The sequence below is a fragment of the Podarcis liolepis genome (genome assembly GCF_965112155.1).
Source record: "Podarcis liolepis genome assembly, chromosome: 4".
Taxonomy (NCBI): Eukaryota; Metazoa; Chordata; class Lepidosauria; order Squamata; family Lacertidae; genus Podarcis; species Podarcis liolepis.
Window position 1 is genome coordinate 29,229,943 of NC_139558.1, and position 14,739 is coordinate 29,244,681.

The 14,739-nt window shown below is 42.6% G+C and overlaps 1 protein-coding gene across 2 annotated transcripts in view; it reads right to left on the reverse strand.

The window, feature by feature from the left end:
• Nucleotides 1-14,739, reverse strand: part of SH3RF3 (SH3 domain containing ring finger 3) — a 210,885-nt gene that overhangs the window by 35,574 nt on the left and 160,572 nt on the right. For both annotated transcript variants that reach the window (XM_083501456.1, XM_083501455.1), the window contains one exon: nucleotides 4,743-4,843. In XM_083501456.1, the coding sequence (XP_083357582.1) occupies nucleotides 4,743-4,843 (101 nt within the window). The remainder of the gene's footprint in view (nucleotides 1-4,742; nucleotides 4,844-14,739) is intronic.

Here is a 14,739-nt window from a genome sequence, read left to right on the forward strand (position 1 = left end):
GGGAGGCCCCATTAGCTAAAGTGGTATCTCAGGTTAAGAACAGTTTCAGGTTAAGAATGGACCTCCAGAACGAATTAAGTTCTTAAACCGAGGTACCACTGTAAAAAGCAAGAGTACTAAATGGCTCCATCACAGTAAAGTTAAGCATGGCAACTAGGCCTCACTAATAATAATTGGACTTAAAGTCAGTTGTAAATAACTTCCTCCACTGGTGTCAAAAGGACAGTCTCAATTTTAGCTGGATGTGACAGACTGAGATGAAAAGGAACAATGAATCAGAATTCATTGCAGGGGGCTGGACTAGATGGCCATTGGGTCTTTCTAACTCTAAGATTCTATGATTAAAATGATGCAATCATCCAGAAATGCAACAAAACAATTACTGGAAATAATAAAGAAAACAATTCCCAATTCCCCCTGTTTATAAGCTATGAAGATGCTCCTTAAAATGTCCTGAACATTCGTTGCATTGCACAAAACTGCCCTTTTCTACTAAAACCCGTGTGGATTTTTCTAGCAATAGGAGTAACAGGAGTAGGAGGAGTTCAGTCCCAGAACAGATGAAAAAAGAAACACTGAACTACTTGTGACTATAGACTGCAGCCAATAAATATGATGCATGGCTTTTAAAACTTCTGTTTTCCAGGAAATGTAATTTGAAAAATAAATCCTGCTTTCTTTCTTTATCCTTTTCCTTTACAGTGCCACGAATTCTTTTGCACTGTTTTGCAGTCAGGAAATAAAAATGGCAGTAATTATTGGGACACTTACATTTTTCTAACAAGTCCTCTAGGTGCACTTTGGGGCTCAATTTACCATGTGCTTGCAGTATGGAATGTTCTGATCTTTTATGCGTTTATTTGATGGTAAACATGCGAAAGCACTGCAGCCATCCTCATTGGCCATACATGTGCAATGGACCACTCTACCATGGGCCATGCTGTCTGCCACTCCTGGGCGGCATGAACACACCAGACATAGAAATTAACACTATCTGCAACTGGCCAGTTGCCCTAGGAAGGGACAAACTGGGAATTTGCCTTGACGGAGACAAACCAGCAGTTGCAGCTACTAAGTCACTGAGGAAAAGACGAAATGTGGCACAGGAGCGTTTGTTTAAAGGGCTTCTTTGAGCAGGTTGAGAGGTTGGAAGAAGGTACAGAAGGGGTACCAGCTCAGTGGAACTTGCACTGAAACCGGAAGAGCAAATGTACAACCCCTAGCCATGGTCCTAGCGCCATGCTGTGGTGGTTAGGCACTATGATAATATTATCTCTCCGCTATATAAGAACTAAGTGACTTTGGCCTTCCACAGGACGACAATTTAACTGGTTTTGCCTGAACAAAGACTTGCAATGCCATATATAATAAACCTTGAATTGGACGAGGCTGCAAGTTGCCTGATAAATGTTGTTGATTGACCAGTTTCAGCTGCTTTTCTTTCAGCACCTTCAATAAGACTTGCTACTGGGTTCATATCTGTACCCAGTCTTGTCTGTCTATTGACCATCTGTGTGACTGACACTTTTAATCATTGGTAGGGAAACTGTGGCTGCCCAGATGTTGAAAGGCACTAACTCCCATCAGCCCTAGCCACCATGGCCTATGATATTATGGGATTGTGGGATTTGTCGTCTAACAATATCTGGAAGTCTGCAGGTTCCCTATCCCTGTTTTTAGCAAAGATGGCTGTACCAACATTTCTAAAAACCACCTTTGCAAAAGTTGACCCAACCCTTATGCATGGATATGTTTGCTGGAGGTGGGAGCCCTGCTTGACACCTGTTGCAAAAAAGCACGGAAAAGCCATTCTTGTGCAGAAATGACCTAGATAAGGGGGGAAAATGTATTTATATTTCCTTGGAGCATGCTCTTGGCATAGTATTGAGATTAACAGTGTTATCCAGCTACAAAGTCTCTGGACATGACTGCTTTTCATCACCCACTAGCATACACTTTTGAGGCTGAGATAAACTATAAAGAGAGAGAGAGAGAGAGAGAGAGAGAGAGAGAGGGAGGGAGGGAGGGAGGGAGGAAAAAATCACCCTAGCACCTTCAAAGCGGCAATAAGATGACATTTCACAGTACGGTGGGCTGGATCTAGTTAACTGACACAGTTTTAATCTACAATATTCAGCACTAAAAGTTGCCTGCCAGAATTTCCAGATTTAACTTTGGGCCTGAGGGACTCAACTGTGACTGAATTTATAATGTTGAATTCATGGTGCTATGGTTAATGTCATCTCTGTAGGTCTATTATCAGTTTGAGACACAATTGCTTTGAAGTGAAGCCTGGCTCCCGGCCACAAAGAGCACGAAGGTGCTTATTTTTCTTTCCCCTCTCTATATAAAATATTCTATAACTTGGTCAAGTGAAGCAATGTAGGCAACTGGCTGCTAAAATGAAGAGAGGACCTGCCTTTTTTTTGCGATGAAAGATGGGGAATTAACTGCTTATACTGCAAACTGAAACACATCTACAATTCTATGATTTGTACAATTACAGTGGTACCTCTAGATACAAACGGGATCCGTTCCGGAGCCCCGTTCGCATCTAGAAGTAATCGTAACTAGCGACGGCACGTTTGCGCACACGCGCGTCGCTTTTCGCTGCTTCTGCGCATGCTCGTGAGGTCATTTTGAGCGTCTGCACATGCGCAAGTGGCGAAACCCGGAAGTAACTTGCTCCGTTACTTTTGGGTTGCCGAGGAGCACAACTCGAACGTGCTCAACTCGAAGCATATTTAACCCGAGGTATGACTGTATACTGTTACCTGTACAACTGTTACTATCCAATTATCTTATCTGGCGTGGTGTTTCCTTGCCCATCAATGAAGTTTCACCACCACAGCGAATTACTACGAAAGCTGAAGCTTAAGTGCTAGAACATCTGCTTTTTTGCAGGCAAAACGACCCAGGTTCAGTCCTTGGTCGTGGGTGGATCCCTCATCTGAAACCCTGGTAAGCCACTGCCAGTCCGTGTGGGCAATAGGATGAACCAATTGCATGACTACAAGGCAGATTCCTATGTTCCAACAGATAGATGTAGTTCTCTTCTTATACAAACACATTAAGGCTGCATTCAGAAGTCAAGCTTTGTGCAATGTTCATCATGAGCCATGGCTTCATCAAATAGCCTTGTTTCAAACAAACCAGTTAATGTTTATCATAGTTTGCTGGCTCAGATGAAATGATCTGCTAAGCCAAACTGGGTGCAAAAGAAATTGCATGGGAAGAGGAGAGCAGAGCACACTGATCAAAGGTTCATTGCAGCTCATTCACAGTGGGCTAAGCAATAACAGTTAAGTCTGAAGATGGCCTCTGTTTGAATGCATCTCCAGGTAGGGCTGGGAGACAGAGACCCCTGTTTAAAATTATTACGCTGCCAGTCAGTGTGGATCAGTGTTTCCCAAACTTGGGTCTCCAGCTGTTTTTGGACTACAATTCCCATCATCCCTGACCACTGGTCCACCTAACTAAGGATGATGGGAGTTGTAGTCTAAAAACAGTTTGGGAAACACTGGTGTAGCACAATTCAAAGTGTAGGTGCTGACCTTTAAAGCCCTAAACGGCCTTGGCCCAGTATACCTGAAGGAGCGTCTCCACCTCCATTGTTCAGCCCAGACACTGAGGTCCAGCTCTAAGGGCTTTATGGCGGTTCCCTCACTGCCAGAAGTGAGGTTACAGGGAACCAGGCAGAGGGCCTCTTGGTAGTGGTGCCTGTCCTGTGGAACGCCTTCCCATCAGATGTGAAGGAAATAAACAACTATCTGACTTTTAGAAGACACCTGAAGGCAGCTTAGGGAAGTTTTTAATGTTTGATGTTTTATCTTGTTTTTAATATTCTATTGGGAAACCCAGCCAGATGGGCAGGATATTAATAAATAATAAATTATTATTATTATTATTATTATTATTATTATTATTATTATTATTATGCTCAGCTAGATGGGCCAATGGCTTAGCTCAGCATAAGGCAGCTTCCTATGTTCCTGATTATGGACATTCTAAAGACGTTGTGCCCTCATTGAAAAGGGAAGTTAAAAGCAGGGTAATTTAGTTTCCCGAATTTCTCCTTTGGGCAACGCAGATTATTAAATTCAGATTTATTTTTGGAAATATACATCGGGCCCACACTTGGGTTTCTGTTTCAGCAGTATAACTTACGTCAAATACATACAAATATAAAGCACATCCATTATGAGATTTATTTAAAGACATTTAAAGTTATCCCTGATAAAGTCAACCTCTTCTTCTTCTAAGTAATAGTTAATCAACCTGAATCATCTTTTGCCTAAGCTGAAGCTTTTTGCACATATGATGTTAATGCTATGTCTTCGTTATTCTTTTTCTACTGTGCACAACTGGGTGAGGGTTTTTTTTCATTCTAGAAACCGTGCGTCCTAACAAAGATGGTCTCAGGTGTTCAGTTGTACAGGAATGTAATGGTTTAATTTGCAGGAGCAGATTTCTGCAGCTGATAGCCACTCAGCCTGCTATGCAATGATTCATACATCTGTAATAAATATCTTGGAAGCTAAAAATGGGCTATATAAAGAAGGTGACCTGGCCTTTCACTGTTCATTTTTCAGCTCTGGCAGAAGGCTGGGTTATGTTCAAGACAATGATAACTACATGAGAAGTGCTCCTGTCGCAGAGCTATTATTTCAGACGGCAAACAATGAGAGACAAAATGTGCTGCGTATCCTTAAAACAATGTTCAGTGCAAAATGGAGGCTTACATGTTGAGGGGCAGCTGGACCTTTGATGGTGTTCCCTGATCTCCAATGATTGCACTTGTTCTGGGTCCAGTCATGGTTGCAGTTCCAGCGAAAGTAGAATCCTAGGAACGAAAGAAAAATAGAAAGAAATGAAAATAAATAATTTCACAACATACTTAAGACTTGTTCAGGGGTTAGAGCTGCGCTCTCTCTCCCTCCCCCGAATCCCAAAGACTTTCATTGGCATGGCTGCCCTAACCATTGACATCCTTGCAATGTTAGCTTAATGTTATGGGCCAATATCAATAAAGGGCTCTTTATACAAGGCTTCCAGATGAATAGATTTCAGATTATTCATGCTTCGAATCACTCACAAACTGGTGACTCACATACTCAAGGTTTGGCTTGAAAGGCAGAGCTACTATTGTTCCAAAGGCAGTGAAAGTACCTCTAATCCCCTTACAATTACCATAAGTACTTTTTGAAGGCCTCTCTGGTTGATCCCTGCCATTCATGTTCCTAGCACTTATGTACCAAGTTTTCCCTGGTTTGTTTGTTTTTTGTTTTTTTTTTGCAGTTTCAGGTCTTGCTGGTAGCTGTTTTCTTGGTGGCTTGTGGAGAACAGCAATGATCTGCTCACCTGGGGCTCTGGGGTGCGGCATTTACTGCATGGTGCGGCCATGGCTGGTCCAAGGAGGCCGCCATCTTCCTGCATGGATGGGAAAGGGGAGGATAACTTGGCACCACCTTCCTCTGGCTGTGTTGGACCTACATGCAGGCTAACATCCCTGCAGACAGTTGCAGGACTTACTACCAACCCAGTCTGTTAGGTGTCTGCTCAGTGTAGGAGTGGGCAAGTTGGCATATGGACCTTGCTATGGTTTACTCAGTCACCATGTCTGGAATTTTCTCCTGCATGCAAACTGGCCAGCTTGCAAGCTTTCACCTACCTCATAGCAACTGTCACAACTTTGACAGCTAAGACATTGGGATCCTTAAATGGGATTCAGCAGGGGTGACTGTCCAGGAGTCCACGTGGGGACTGATGGGCCAAAACACCTCTCCCAATGGGACCCTGTGTGGGGTCGTGGCATGTGGTCCACGTCGTGGGCAACTCCCCAACACAGGGTCGACCCCACTGGGTTCCTATCAGACAGGATGCAAGCTGCCTGATGTTGGATACATGCCCAATGCCTTAGCCAAACCTACTCTTACCTGTAATCAATAAAATTGTGGCCTAATTCAACCCAGTACCAATCTGTGTTCATTTTCTTGGTCTTCCCTGCACCGGATGTGGACATCATGAGTCTGTGGTGGCAAGGGAGTGCTCATGGAACCCCTGTGAACACGCAACAGCCAATGCACCTCCTAAACATTGATGTGCTGGTGCACCTTGCCTTGTGGCTGATGTATATTCAACTCAACAATACATATTTTGCTTTAAAGCAACTCTTTTTTATTACCTTAAGGCATGTTTGTTTAGCTTTACACATTCTAAGAATATATTTCTGGCACAAGGAACACTTGATTGTTCAACAGCAACGATTATAGCTCAGCTGCAACGTGCCCAGCAATCTTGGCAGTCTTGGAACTTGGAAAGCAAATCTTTGCGTCTGCTTTCAAGGACCTGCTCAATATCTCTATCACAGGAGCAGCATTTAATTTGAGAAGTCGCATCGTTTTCCTGCTAAATCGTTTTCTTATTAGCCCTGTGTGATAATAATGTTACATGTTTGTTGAAAAATAGATTATTGTCATTTGCTTTGTTCTGAGTATTACTTTTTTTTAATAACTGGGACTGCTCATCTCTTTAGTGAAAAGGGATGAAACACAGAGCAATGAAAAAATAATTATGATCATTATAATACAGTTTGTATTGAAGCTTATATTGCTTTCCATTCTGAGCATATAAAGCATTTTCATAAGAGAAACCAGAGAGAACTTACAACTGGGTACAAATATATAGTTTTCTATGGATTCTAGTGGCATGAGGCTACCCAAGGGCACAGGATAATTTCTGTTGTTATTGCAGCAAGAAAGAAGGCAAAAACCTGTCTGAGTATAGAAGAAGGAAGAAATTTGGAAGTACTTAAATCCCTGGAAGTACTTAAAAGTAAACCCTGTGCTCCATTCATCAGAATTCAATCTATCATCTGTGGTTGAATTTGGCCCTATGGTATTAAAAGTTTCCAAGGTCTTGTATCTACTTGAAAGTGGCGGGTTCACTTATTCAGCTATTAAAGAGACCTTGGATGGAATATATTTATAAATCTCCCCTCTTCTTTATGAAGTCTTGTGGGATTTTTCAAATCCACGAGTTGGAGGCGCATTTCATAAGCTGTGAAGTGTGACAAACTTTTAATGCTTCTTTCCAGCTCACCGTCTAATAATCTTAAAACTCCTATCAGTCATTTACTTAGCTGGTGCCAGCACCAGGAACTGGCACAAGGGCAACGATGCAGAAGCATCTCTTTGATGCTGAGCCTCGGACTTCTCATTCTGTATGCATTGTTCTCCTAAGATCAGAGGCACGTGGGCAGTGCATAAGAGCAGAGAACTTTGCAGAGAAGATTTCGGAGGGAGGGATACATTGGACCTAAGGCAACCTTATCCTAAAAAAACAAGCAAGCAAACAAAAAACCTCAAAAAAATGTAACCTGAAACAGTAACAGTCTTCATGTGCTGGAGGCAGGTGCGCGCTCATCACCTATCCTTATATGTAATGTAAAGTGAGACATGTTTGCTCCATGCGTAAGCCTATACGCATCACTGCGGAACTGTTCCCTCTGGGCAGGGGGGAAGTAGAGAAAGATTGTACCAATCAGACTTTCCAATGTGTGGATCTTTGTGGTGTTCCCATGGCAGGAAGGCAAATATGTTCAGCCCTTCAACACACAAAGACAACTGCCTGATCTGAGACCATGTCAAGGGAACCTTAAAGGTAAAGGTACCCCTGCCCGTACGAGCCAGTTGTGACCGACTCTGGGGCTGCGTGCTCATCTCGCTTAAGAGGCCGGGAGCCAGCGCTGTCTGAAGACACTTCCGGGTCACGTGGCCAGCGTGACGAAGCTGCTCTGGCGAGCCAGCACCGGCGCACGGAAACGCCATTTACCTTCCTGCTATAAAGTGGTACCTATTTATCTACTTGCACTTAGGGGTGCTTTCGAACTGCTAGGTTAGCAGGAGCTGGGACCGAACGACGGGAGCTCACCCCGCCGTGGGGATTCGAACCGCCGACCATATGGTCAGCAAGTCCTAGGCACTGAGGTTTTACCCACAGCGCCACCCGCGTCCCTTGGATGCCCCTAAAAGGATGTTGGTGCCACGTTGCATCCGACAGAACAGAATAAGGACCCTTGAGAGCACGGGCCATTTCAGTGGCAACTGCAGTGTGCTTGATTTACAGGCTGGAGGTGCTACCTGACGCGCTTGTCATTTATTCAGACTTCTCTTCCTATCTGATGCCAAGCGCTCAAGGTGAGTCACGTTAGCCTTGTTTGCACGTAATACTAAGGCAAACCATGGCTTTGGCATGAAGAATAAAAAGAAAACGTGCAAGTTTCTGGATTTAAGATTGCAGCTGCAGTGTTGGGCTGCCTGGGGCTAAGACATATTTTGGCTTAGTGTTATGTCTGAGCCAGAGCTCAGACACGTTTTACTTCCAGCCTGAATTTTGCTTTTTTGAATTGTTTTCTGCAATTTTTGGGGAGCGGGAATCACTAAAAAAGCAAGTCTTTTTGTTGACACATGGGAGCTGAGCGCAGTAAGAAAAATACTAGTATAGGTCATTATTTTTGCAAGTGGGAGAGGGAAAATGCTATTGTTGATGCTATTAGTGAAGATACCACCCAACGACTCCTATTCTGATTTCAAAACAAATTCAACAGAATTTCGCAGCAAGGAAGTCCTTCTCATATTCGTTGATGAAAGGATTGTATCTTTTAATGTATGGATTATATAGCTGTATCTTATTTTTAAGGAGAGAGAGAGATACACTCCGATACACACATACAGGTTAATAATATGCCATCATCTGGGAATAGCTGAAGTAGAAAACAGGCTAATGGTCCTTGAGATTCATGCTACTCATTTCTGTCAAATCCACTGACTATAAAACAATGGGTCATGCAATCACTCCAGCCCTTAATGTTCTTGGAAATAATGTGAAAGCACTTAATTCATAGTTGTGTTACCAAGTATTGGCAAGAAAGAACTACAGTCAAGATCAAGTATTCTCATCAAATGTTAATTACCAAAGTGGGAGGTAAAATATCCAACAGCTCCAGAATACAGCTTTCCATTTAATGGTGCCATATATTTTAAAAACACCCCTATATATACAGATAAACATAATTACAGCTGCAGATGGGCACACACCATCTACTTGTCTGCTGCGGAAGGTGATGAACATCAATCTCTCCTATGGATTTATTTAGCCTATAAATTATTGAGCCATCTGTGGCACTTCTAACCCTCCCCTGCACCAGCAGCGCAGCAGAAGAGATTGGAGAATAAGCTGTGTTTTCTTGTAGCTGGACAGGAACATCACAGTGGCTCAGCAATACCCAGGAACACCAGTTCCATGAAATAAGGGTCCCACATGGCTACAGGGCCTGGCGAAGGACTGAAGCAGTTGCTACTGTCCATGTAAGTTTCCACCTTCTTGTGAATTCCTCCCTTTAATTTGGATGTTTCCTACTTTCCTGGTTGCATGCTACGCTGTCCCGATAGGAAAGCATTAGGCTGTCATTTCAGTGATCCATTGAAAGTAGCGGTGGTTCTATGCTCCTATGAGCAATTTCCATTGTGCCCACCCTCTGTATAAAGAATGCCACTATGTCCTTAAATTTAATTTGCTTGGCAGAGGGCTGTACGACTATTTGACGGATTTACTTGTTCACTTCCAGATTGGTGCCTCAAGTTATAATCGGCAACGTTAGGGCTGATTCAGACATTCAAATAAACTCATCCCTGTGACACCCCCGCCCACATCTGTCCTGAGGGATGCATTCATAAGAAGAACGAGTGTGTGACCTGGCCGATCCAAGTACTCAGAACTAATTCTTATGAATGTGGCAGCTGGAACATGTGCTGAAACAACAGGGGAAACTATGGGAACTACAGCTGCTTCCTTGGTTGGCCGGCAGGCAATACAGTACATTCTCCATGTGAATGTCTGCTTGGGGGGCAGCGTGGATGTATTGCACGCTCCTGACAACAGCATAGCCAAGTTATTTTAATACCATGGTTGTCCTAAAAAAGTGTACTCCATACTGGTGATGTGAAACTTGGTGGACTAATGCAATAGGTAAGGTCATAATATAACCAGCTAAACACTAACCCTCGCATTAGACCAGGGGTCTGCAACCTTTAAGACAAAAAGAGCCACTTGGACCCATTTCCGAAGGAAAAAAAACTGGGAGCCGCAAAACCATTGCGACATTTAAAACAAATATATCTCCGGAGCCGCGATCTGACAGCGGGCGGGAAGGTGACGTCGGGACGGTGCGCGGCTAACGCACACACCGCCCCCATGCGACGTCACAGCCAGTACAGTGCCCGCCACAGTGGGGAGTGTCGGGGTGCACAATGCGCCTCCTCCCCTCGCTAGTATCCGCCCCGGAGCCGCAGCAAAGGTGTAAAAGAGCCACATGCGGCTCCGGAGCCGCGGGTTGCAGACCCCTGCATTAGACTGTTCCCCCCCCAAACTCAAATATGAATTTAAGGTGTTTAAAATTCCTAAGATTCCAATTTGACATCTTTTGTGGGTTACACTCTGAATGCAGAGCAAATTCAGATTAAAAGCCCAGTTCAGGTTAAGACTTGGGACTCGGCTACATTAGTCAAGAAACAGCATTTTGAATGCGTTATAAACATGAAACGCCAGATGGCGCCAGAGAGTAAAAGAAAATTCTAAGCGATTTTCCATAGCTTTTTTTCCTTTTGTTATAAATGATTTAATTTCTGACTTATAGCATTTTCCTCCTGTGTGTAGATCCACCCCAAGTAGTTGGATTCAAGAATGCATGCAGAATAATTCTAAAAGCATTTACTTGGAAGTAAATCACATTATTTAAAATGTAACAGAAGCATGATTTAGTTGGCATCCTGTACATGCCAATAATGTTTTTATTCTGGTGTCTTCCTCACTAAACATATAGACTGATGTTGGGAAATCTGCATTTTTTTCAACTAGTTCTTTTCACTGGAATGTGTTTTAACTGAAATGAGCAGAACTGACCCTACTTTACTTGCACATCACGCCTTGGGTAAGGAAGGGGTAGAAAGACGTTAACACAGCCTTAGGCATACTACATGTGAATCCACTCCCTATTTTCTAATAAGTGTGCTTGTAATCCTAGTGTTTTGTCTCCAGGAAGCTACAACAGCTCAAACTTAAAGTACTGGGCCAAGGAATAAGCCTAATTTTATGCAAAAAAAATAAATAAAACAAAAATAGAAATCAAATCAAACTCATGAGCTAATGTGATATGTTTTGAGTACAACTATCATTATCCATAAAAGTAATATTTCTTTGGAGCAAAACAAAGAATGGTTCGTGTGTAGGATATAAACTCTGTCCAAATCCGAAACCAGAAGGGATTTGATTTGTTTCCTTCCCAGTCTCCCATGCACAGATGTAAAGTTAAACCTTTTCCCATTGGCTCCTCTCCATTTTAAATATAACCCGTCTGCTTCTTATCTCAAGCCTCCCAATGCGATACTATAGTTTGAAACTTTATATTTTTTCCACTCTTTTCTTGACTGCAAATCAGACCTCCCCTGCCCCATTTCTCTTTATATTAGGAAAACCATTCTGCTGAGCTCAGTTTGCTATCTTAATGCAGCAGATGAACCTACATACAGGGTGCTTGTTGTCCTGTTTGAAATGTGTGTGCCCTTCAGCTGGGAAATCATGTGCCAGTTCTTAAGTTCTTATCGTGCACCAGTTGACTCTATTCAAGACTCGGATTTGTTTGCAAGCAATGCCTTTGCCTTCTTCCTTCACTGCTTGGATTGTGACACTGGGGGGTGCAGCCAGCCATACTTCATTATTTATGAGATGTATCTCTGGTCAGAAAAAACAGGGGATTTGGAGCAGGGTGACCTGTGACCTCTCTAAATAGCAAGGAAGAATAATTCATAAGGGGTGCAAATGGAGGGAAGATGAGCCATCTGAGGCCTAGACAAGATTAGTGAGCCAAGTGGGACCAACTCAGCTGAAGCACAAGGCACTTCGCTTGTGGACAGCACCCCTGCTAACCTAACAACTAACCTCACTCCTGCTTAGTTTTATCATTGGCTCGCAGCTGTACTACATTCTCTCAGTGCCAATCAATTTAACTAGCCAGTAAGAACCCTCTGCGTGACAGACACAATAATTTAGGAGGCCATTATTTATGTTTAATGTGTTGCACTCAACGTGCCAGCATCAAATATGCTAGATGCATAGTCTATTGAAAGGGAACACAATAGCGATCGGGTCAATACTTGCATAGACACACACACACACACACACACACACACACACACACACTCTCTCCCCCAACCTTTCGCTTCTTAGCTCCTCACTATTCCTCTGGAAGTTATGAGTGTGATAGATTTTTCCCGATTGTTGTGGTCAGAACCCAATGCTTTATTTATTACTTCCAAGCTTTAAAAAACAATGAAAACTTCTTTTTTTTAAGACCACCACTTATTTTCAAATACATTCAAAGCAGTGTAAGACTTCTACATGCTTATCATTAATGAGCACGAAACAGCTAAGGTGGTACCATTTGCAAAAAAAGAAAAAGAAAGGCAAAATAAATCTTGGATAGTTAGCACAACAGTATCTTCAAGAGCAGTTTCTGTGGGGGATTTTATGCTATACTGTGGTGATTTGTTTTCATTGCTGAACATATTCTGTAAGTTCATTTTATAGGAGTGTATTGGTTTGAATGTGGGGCGAAGGAAGTTTTAAGTATGCAGCAAGGTAACCTTAACGCTATGGATTAATTTTTTTATTTCAATGTCCAGTAATGTTTTTGACCTGATGAAAACATCTTTTACAGAATAATATTTATTTAAATCGCTTTGCACTGCTGTTGGCAAATGTGCCATGCCTTAATTAACAAATATGAATTCCTTGGGATTTTGTATACACATAAGTAGACAAGGCTACTGATGAGACACCTAGTTTAGTAACTGATAGATTATTGTACAGATAGAGACAACTGTATGCATTTTAGCACAGACAAAACTGCTGCATTTCCTTTTCTTTACAGATTGAGAAAATGTTTCATTTTCAATGAAGAAACTAGTTTCAGATGAAGAGTCTGAGGGCAAGAGAGATATAACTGATACAGCCTCGTCTATTAGAGAAAAAGGGTTTTTCTCTACTAGGAACATATACAATCTCTCACTGAATACAGAGCCTTGTAATCAAGTGAAGATCAACCAAACAATTTCCCACTGTTTTGATATATTTACAGGTTCTGGCACATAGCGGTCTGGTTTACACATAGCACGAAGCCCAGCTATGGCTAAATGTGTACGAGGAAGTATATGGGTACTCACCAGGAAAAACAATGGCTGCCTTCACGCCTCCCCAAGTCCAGCTGCTGCTGCTCTACCCAAAGCTAAGTCACCGTTTGGCTTAGCACTACATCTGAACGCAGACTCATGGTTTGCACTAAGAGATGTAGCCAAGGTTTGCTCTTGGCTGACTGCCTTCAACAAAATAAAAAAATTCCTTCCAGTGGCACCTTAAAGACCAACTAAGTTAGTTGGTCTTTAAGGTGCTACTGGAAGGAATTTTTTTATTTTGACTATGGCAGACCAACACGGCTACCTATCTGTAACTGCCTTCAACAAGTCACTCAAGTCCTACCGACTCCCATCACTGTAAGTTCACTCACTATTCCTCCCCCCCACACTCTTAGTAATTAAGACTGCATTCATGTATATTTTTTAGCATAGTTAGCCCTTCTTTTCCATGATGAGCTCACACATTACTGCTGGTATGTGAATCCAGGAACCATGTGGATCTTTCCGATGCAGTTTGTCCTGTCCACATGGTTCCAGTATTCAAACAAATGTCGTAGCAACGTGAGATCTTGCCACAAGAAAGCAGTTCTTGAACTACTAGAGGACCTCTGCTTCTTGTTCTGTGAAACAGTCAGAAAAAGAACTACAGTGGTACCTCGGGTTAAGTACTTAATTCGTTCTGGAGTCCGTTCTTAACCTGAAACTGTTCTTAACCTGAAGACCATTTTAGCTAATGGGGCCTCCTGCTGCTGCCGGAGCACGATTTCTGTTCTCATCCTGAAGCAAAGTTCTTAACCTGAGGTACTATTTCTGGGTTAGCGGAGTCTGTAACCTGAAGCATATGTAACCTGAAGCATATGTAACCTGAGGTACCACTGTACTGATCTCAGCTTCTCAGTAATCCAAAGAACTGTTGAGGCTAAAGGCTGGTGAACACAAATGACATGTGGTTATTTTTCTAAGTGTAAGTGTGTAAGTCAGATACATGAAAGCTACTTACACAGGGACAGCGGCAATCATGCCCACTTTTCCTGAACCACCACCTTCACAAAATGTCTAACATAAAACCTGTATTAACATTTCTTCTCGTTGGCATACACCTAAGTATATATGGCTGCATAAAGAAAATGAGCTCTCATTTGTTTGTGTAAATAAAACTCTGCTCCCTTCAATTTCCTGCAAACCCGCCCCCAAAACCACACCACAACTTTCATTTAAAACTTGGTGGCACTGTAAAACAGCATTTTGCAAAAGAGCATATTGAGACTGCTGCAAGTAGGGATGTTTAAAGTCAATTTTGGCTAGACAAGTCCTCCGGCTTGCCTAAAAGGACTCCGTAGGTTGCAGTATGTGTGTGCTCATCTTCATGAGCAGGATAGCAGAGTTGGTTAGAGCGTGGTGCTGATGATGCCCAGGTTGCAGGTTTGATCCCCGTATGGGACAACTGCATATTCCTGCACTTTAGGGGTTGGCTTCTATGATTCATTGC